The sequence below is a fragment of the Zingiber officinale genome, chromosome 10A (assembly GCF_018446385.1).
Source record: "Zingiber officinale cultivar Zhangliang chromosome 10A, Zo_v1.1, whole genome shotgun sequence".
NCBI classification, from domain to species: Eukaryota; Viridiplantae; Streptophyta; class Magnoliopsida; order Zingiberales; family Zingiberaceae; genus Zingiber; species Zingiber officinale.
Genome location: NC_056004.1, coordinates 24198213 through 24205554, shown reverse-complemented (window position 1 = coordinate 24205554; position 7342 = coordinate 24198213). Strand labels below are relative to the sequence as shown.

Sequence of the window (7342 nt, the reverse complement as noted above, 5' to 3'; positions counted from 1 at the left end):
GTAAACATCTAAAACTTTTTTATAACTTGAATGTTATAACTCAAACCCTTAAATCTTAGAGTTAAATTTAATTAGCTTAACTCTGGAGTTAATTTTTTTAAAAAAAAATACTATTAAGCGCTTAAATATATATCCCTTAAGTGTCTATAATTTTTTGGTGTTAATTTTTTTAGCTTGAATAATATAATTCAATCTTTAAAATTTAAAGATAAAATTTAATTGGTTTAATTCTAAAAGCTAAAAAAAAAATTAAAAAATTGATCGAATCCAAGCACATTAATTCAGGTGCCTAAATTAAATCGAAACACCCCAGTTGCGCTAGAATAAGACTCAGAGCATATCAATTATATATACTCATGTTTTAAATTTTCATAAAATACCTTTAAATTTTAATAGTTCCATCTAAAAATTTGTTTGGCAAACAATGAGAATATTATACCATTGAAATCTATTGCAAAATAAACAAATTATGATGTAATTTTGGAGGTGAGAGAAAATATTCTGGAGAAGAAGAATGATTATTTTTGATATATTCCATTTTTTTTAGCCCTTTCTTATTTTACCGTGAAAAAAATTGAAAAAAAAATGATAACAGGTTGTTGACGATGGTTTGAGCTAGGGTTTCAATCTGTTCTGTCGTACCCTAGTGACCTAACTTCTACGGCCGTTGACGACGATGCTCCACTCGACCATCCGCCGCCATCCTCTTCTTCCTTTGCCCCAACTCCACCGCATTTTCTTCGCCACCTCCACCTCCTCCCCCTTGTCAGGCGGCGGCACCTCTTCTCGCGAGCCTCACTTCATGGTCGAGTATCTCGTGAACTCGTGCGGACTCTCTGTGGAGGAGGCGTCGAAGGCCTCCAAGTACCTCGCGCATCTCCGATCGACGGAGAATCCCAACGCTGTTCTTGCTTTCTTCAGATCTCAAGGCATTGATGGCGCTAATCTCCGGAAGATGATATCCTGGAAACCAGCGTGCCTCTGCTACAATGTGGAATCAAGCCTCACCCCGAAGTTTCAATTTTTACGCGACCTGGGGTGGTCAAAATCCGACCTCGTTGATGTCATTATGAGGAACCCCACCATCATATTCTTCAACATCCAGCATACTCTTGTCCCCAGATTGAATGTATGGGAAAACCTCTTTGGATCCAGGGAGCTGCTCGTCAAGAATATTAGGAAGGGGAGTTGGTTTTTGAACACCAGGTGTGAGAATGTGGTACGTCTTAACCTGAACTTCTTACGGGATGAGTGTGATATTCCTCTCGAAAGGGCATCATTTGTCCTCAAAAAACAACCAACTTTCATTGTACAAAACCCAAACTCATTACGGGCTTTGGTAGATCGAGCGGAAGGAATGGGATTTACTAGGAGATCTCGAATGTTCCTCTGGATCCTTGACATTCTGTTTAAGACCAGCAGAGAAAAACTTGATGCGCACTCCAAGCTCATGAGCAACTTTGGGTGGTCGAACTCGGAGTTCTGTACTGCGATTGGAAAAAAACCTTGCTTTTTAAATCTTTCCACTGATATCTTACGGATAAAGATGGAATTTTTGATCAAGGACATTGGGTTCACCCCATCCAGCATTGCTGAACAGCCGTCACTTTTAGTATTCAGTTTGAAGAAGAGGATGATTCCTCGATTTCAGGTGATGAAGATAATAAAATCAGAAGGGTTGTGGACTTCAAAAGACAAACTACATACATTTTTCATAATGCAAGACCCAAAATTTCTGAAGAAGTATATTCTTCCTTACAAAGATAAATTCCCCAAACTTCTGGAGGTCTTGTGAGCTGTAGCTGAATGATAGTCGGATAATTGAAACTGCAAAAGAGAACAAGGATGTTGAAGTAATCTTGTAGTTTTGGTATGTCTTTGTTATTCGTAAAATTGTTCATCTAGACATTAAAATGCCAAATTTTCTAAAATCGCATTTTATATCTGATTGAGTTGTAGAATGGATTATCTTAGAAAATTGATATATCCAAACTTAAATAAATTGCATGATCTAAATATGCATAAAAGTTATAAAAAAAGGGGGACTTAGTGATGTAAATTATAAATTTTGTACGGCTTGGATGAGTATAAAATAAATACATAAGGTTATTAGATATCAAAAATATGGATAAAGGTGTAAATAATTAAAATCTAACCTAATTATATTATTTTAAGGAAAAATAAATATGTTTCCATAGATGATTTATCAGGAATTAAGTTGATATGAATTTATGGAGTTTACTGAAATTTTTATGAATTTTTAGGGAATTATTTTAGGTTTTAAGGGATATAATTGGTTATGAGAAAGACGGAACTCTCCACCGGGTTCTGGGTTTCGGCCGATCAACGCCCCCACGTCGGCGAGCTATGGGGATATGGCAACTGGGCACAGGGACCTTTGCATGCTCCTTGTCGGCGTGATCTCACAGGCTAGGAATTCCGGCGGCGATGCGAGATGGAAAAGGCAAGTTCATATCCCTATGGTAGTTTGAGATCCATGAGGTAAGGGAGAGTAACTTAAGAGATGATGAAATGCTTACCTGTGAGGTTTGATTGATTGTTTGGTCTACGATTCCAGGTTTCTGTGACGAATTTGCTTGTCTTGTGTTTTCTTCGGGTTTCCGCAAAGGATTTGGGGGTCGATGATTGGGTTCGGAGTTGGGAAGAAGGGATGTACTAGCTAAGCATTGCGATTCGTTTTTCCCTTTGAGGTTTCTGTCTCCTTCGGGATTCTTTCAGGTCCAATTTGATCTTGTGATCGCTGGAACTTTGGACAGTTTTGATTTGTAAGCTGATTTTCGAGGTTGCGATGGTTCTTCTATGTGGTTAGGAATTTCAGATCAGGTGTTTCTTGAATTGTTGATTCAGCTTCTGTTCTGAGATTGTGATGTATTTTGTGTTGTTGGCATTTCTGTGAGTAGATTTTTGTAAATCTTAGTTCGATTCTTTTTCCTCTTTGAGATTGTTCTTGCTTCCTTATGGTGTTTTGTTTCAGATCAGTAATTGAAATGTTGATTTTGGCTCTCGGTTCAGAAGTTACGATGCATTCGTGTGTTGATTGTGTTCCAGATGGTTCTTTGGGGATTAAGCTTGGATCGATGATGTTCGATTTTCTATTGCTTTCGAAGGACTTGGACAGATTGCAAGTGCATTTTCTTTATGTTGTTGGTATGGATTCAAGGAGGTAAGGGTTGAATGTCTTGGAAGAGTCGAATTGCTTAGTTCCATGATGTCCGAAAGTAGGATTTGGTTGCGAACCGATTTCCATTGATGTTCTGGTTTCTTCTTGTGAATTAATTCGGGTTTCTGCACTAGGTTAGGGATGAATGGTGGAAAAACGATGTCTGTTGATGTTTTTGTTTTCTCCCTAAAGTTTCGTTCATTTCTTCTAAGGACTCGAATGTTGGAATTGAGATATTGTTTTGTTCCCTCTTACCGATTTGGAATTCCCCTTGTATTTTCAAGGGCTGTCGTTGTTTGTTTCAATTGCTGCCAGTGTTTTATTTTCCATTTGTTGTTGTGTTTTATTTGCAATAGCTACTCTTATTCTTCATGGCACCTTCGGATTTCTGGGACAATTCATGAGAGAAAGAAGAGTTCTTGCGGAGTATTCTTGTTTCCTTGTGGTTACTGAGAATGGTTGGACAGATTTTGGTTGTTTTGGTTTCTCCTCGATGCTTCCGAGTTGCTGAACGGTTTTTCTTTGGGGGAATTAGATTACAGGTCAAGATGATCTCGTTTCTCTTCGTGGTTTTCCGAATTTCTCAACAGATTGTCGTGATTTCGATGGTGATTGATAACATTCTTGCTATTCATGGTTGTGTTATGCAATTCTGAGCAGATTTTGGGTGAATTCCACTGTGATCGAGGATGTTCATGTTTCTTCTAGTGATTATGAATTTGTGTGGGACAGAAATTTGGTACATTCGGCTATGGTCATAGTGTTCTCGTTTCTTCTCGCTAATTCCGAATATGAGGGTTCAATTTCGATATTGTTCTGTTTTCCGGAATATTTGGGAATTAGGTGTGGAATACTGCCTTCTATGTTTCTTCTCGCTAATTCCGAATATGAGGGTTCAATTTCGATATTGTTCTGTTTTCCGGAATATTTGGGAATTAGGTGTGGAATACTGCCTTCTATATTTTGCTACGATGAGTTCTACCCAATGGCTTTGAGGTTTTGGAAAGGTTTTGAATTGACTTTTGGGTATGCATGTTTCTGTCGTTTTTCCTCCAAGTAGAAATGTTTATAGAATGAATGAAATGTGTTATTGATATAGGTATAATGTGGATTGGTTATATTTATATGTGGCTAATTGGATAGATAGGAGCATATGTGATGACAGTACGGGTTGGGTGACTCGGGATGAGCTCCGGGGAGGATCCTTCCAAATATGATTGATATTGTAAGTTATGACCGAAATTGTAATTTATTGTTAGCTTCGGCTATATGACTGCATGTTCTCTAGGAGGTACCTCTAGAGTCATGAGATTGTTGACTGCTCTAAAAGTGGTTACCGGATATGTGACATACTTACCCTCATTAGCTATGTAGGACCTTTTGCATATCGTATTTTTTTCGTTATACTGTATTTGAGTTATGTTTTATGTCTACTAGTTGCTATTTCTGTTACTTTATGGATGTCATTTTATTCATATCGGATTATGCTTGTTGGGTCCGTAGGCTTATGATGTCTATGTTACAGGTGAGGATGTTTCCCAGGATATAACGAAAGGCCTACGGACTGAGTAGACGAGGAGGCGGGATGGACGCGTGACACTGTCCAAGCATTTTAGGAGTGCAGAATTTACTTGTCCTATTGTGAGAGGTTCTTATGTTTGAGGATTCATTGACTCTTTCTATTAAACTCTTGTTTGAAAAGCTATCATTATACGTAATAAGAGATCATTTCGATAGAATTGTATTATGGTTATCTACCTAGCAGATGCCGAGAGGGGTGTTTAAAAAAAACTTGAGAGATAATCTAGGAATATTTCATTCACATTGGAGATGAAAGACTATATGCTTGGTTTATATTAAATTACAACCAATGAAAGTTGTGAATTATAGGGAGAGATTCTCTCACACGTGTGGGCTCGTAGGGGTACAAATCTTGGGCCTGTATTGCACTGAACTAAGATGACTCGTGTACGAACATGACTACATTGAATGTCGGATTGGTTAAGACAAAATTTATCAAATATTTTACCACTCAAATCTTTCTTGCTACTTGTTCAAGCGCGTCGAAAACACATTAATGGTTGGATCTGAAACGATCAACGTTAATGACATATGTTTTTACCGCTAAGGTGAAACGATCGACATTTGATGGTCGGAATTATCGCTGCCAAGGGGTGGTACTCTTATGTAAGGATGTTGTTGTTGGTGCAGTTAATACCAATGGTTAAACTTAGGTTTTGATGAATGACAAATGAATTAAAATTAGATGTTATATTTGTTTAATCTGTTTACCAAGTGTGTAGGATATGGACTTGATGGGTTTAGAGGACCAAAACACTAGGCTAATGTTCAGCTAGGTTGATAGCTAGCATGAAGTCCAGATTGGTTGAGATCTGACAGGAGAAACTGGTTGAAATCCAGATTGGTTGAGATCTGATAGAAAGTCCTTGTGGGTCAAGGGACTTGATATCAAGGATGTCTGTGATTGGTAAGTGGAGGTAAGTTATTGGAAGAGAGTGATCCAATAAAGATGAGTATCAGTGGGGTTGTTGGCGCTAATCCAGCTTAAAGCAATTTGGATATCTAAGCTGAGACTATGACTAGATCCTAACATTGGTAAAATAGGATCTAATTAACAATGTTATTTTATATTGTGCTAACTTTGTTTTGGAAGTTACACTTTCTTTTTTGGACTAACACATTGTGTAGGGTTAAAATGCATAAACAAGCCTCGAATGGACAGTGATCGAGACATTTTGAAGGTGCGCGGAGGGGCCTCGGAGCTGCATGGAGGCGTCCTAGACCTAGAAGAGGCGCCATCGCGCGGATAAAATTTGTGGATAGAAGGTTTCTGTGTGTAGGTGCCTTGGAGCGTATTAGAGGCACCTTGGAGCACATTGGAGCACATTGGAGCAGCCTCAAAGTGCATTGGAGGCGCCTCAGAGAGCTTGGAGGTGCCCTCGCGTGGATAGAAACCGCAAGCTTCGGAGATGATAGAAGCCGAAAATTCAGAGATCAAGTTTGAGGTTGGAGGTTACTCGGATGAGGTTGGAGGTGCCCTCAACTCTCTATAAAAGGATTGTTTTGCTAACCAAAAAAAGGGATCTTCTATACGAGCTCAAACGATCGTTTTGTTACTTCGTCTTCATGTTGCGGCTATATTATTGCTCTACTACGCTCGATCACTGCCGGAAGACAGACACCAACACACGAGCGCATCCGGATTTCCATCTTTTGTTGGTAACGATTTTTTATCTGTGCATATTTATTATATCTGCAAAAGAAAGCGTAGGCGGTTACATTTTTCTATATTTCTTTATATTCGATTACTCTACCGGAAGTTTATCAGTAGAGAATTTAGTTGATTGTCTATCGATAGGTTTAAGGGACCTAGATCTTGGAGTAGGAGTCAGCAAAGGTTCCAAATCAAGTAAAAACCCTTGTGTTCTTGTATTTTTGTTCGTTTATTCCGCTACGCACTCGTATTTCTAAAAATTAAAAAAGAAAGATTTTAAAATAAATGTAATTCACTCTCCCCCTCACATGTATTGGTCCTAAAGTTGTGACCTTGAACAGTAATGCAAATGCAAGAGAAAATAAACTCCATTTACTACTATTCCCCCTAGTTTTTCATCTCTGACATGTATTTCACTCGGTCGTCTACCCGTGATAGCATTCCAATATGAACTCAGTTCGACGCGGTTGATCAATGCTTGATAGTGATCATGATTTGTCATTGTATCTTGAGAAAGAGATGTTCTTTGTAACCTTGAAACATAGCAGGAGGGAGATAAATTTGTTTTAAAGGAAATTGTGTCAAACACAAGCCTCAACTTCTAGTTTTATGACTTGACACTTAGACTACGTTCTACTCAGACTTGGAGTACTTCCGAGCATTCGACATTTTTGTTCCCAACTTGGCATAGTTGTCCCAACTCGGTACTCAGCATCCCAATTGGGCTCGGGTGACTCAGGCCACTTGACAGACACATCACTCTATAGACTTGACACTCAGTTGACTCGGTGACTCCACCAACTCGGCAGCTTGGCCGATCCTTCTCTCGCCACCTTCCTATGACTCAGCAGCTCAATCGACTAAGCGATGATCCACTTGGGTTTGGGCAATATCACTCAGTAGTTCGACGGACATCAACTTAAGAT

At 38.8% G+C, this 7342-nt stretch overlaps 1 protein-coding gene across 4 annotated transcripts; it reads left to right on the top strand.

Annotated features, from left to right (window-relative positions):
- The first annotated feature begins 591 nt into the window (after window positions 1–591).
- On the top strand, window positions 592–4920 carry LOC122027287. Of its 4 annotated transcripts, XM_042586211.1 has the most exons (4): window positions 592–1870; window positions 2265–2502; window positions 2579–4406; window positions 4707–4920. In XM_042586211.1, the coding sequence occupies exon 1, from the start codon at window positions 677–679 to the stop codon at window positions 1793–1795; it is 1119 nt and encodes a 372-aa protein (XP_042442145.1). In that variant the 5' UTR covers window positions 592–676; the 3' UTR covers window positions 1796–1870; window positions 2265–2502; window positions 2579–4406; window positions 4707–4920. The 4 variants fall into 4 exon arrangements, with proteins under 4 accessions (XP_042442145.1, XP_042442144.1, XP_042442143.1 ...); XM_042586210.1 differs by having other exon boundaries at window positions 2278–4406; XM_042586209.1 differs by having other exon boundaries at window positions 2265–4406.
- The last annotated feature ends 2422 nt before the right edge of the window (window positions 4921–7342 follow it).

Bases quoted from the DNA above. Each gene is read 5' to 3' on its own strand.
- LOC122027287 (XM_042586212.1), top strand. From the start codon at position 677: ATGCTCCACTCGACCATCCGCCGCCATCCTCTTCTTCCTTTGCCCCAA.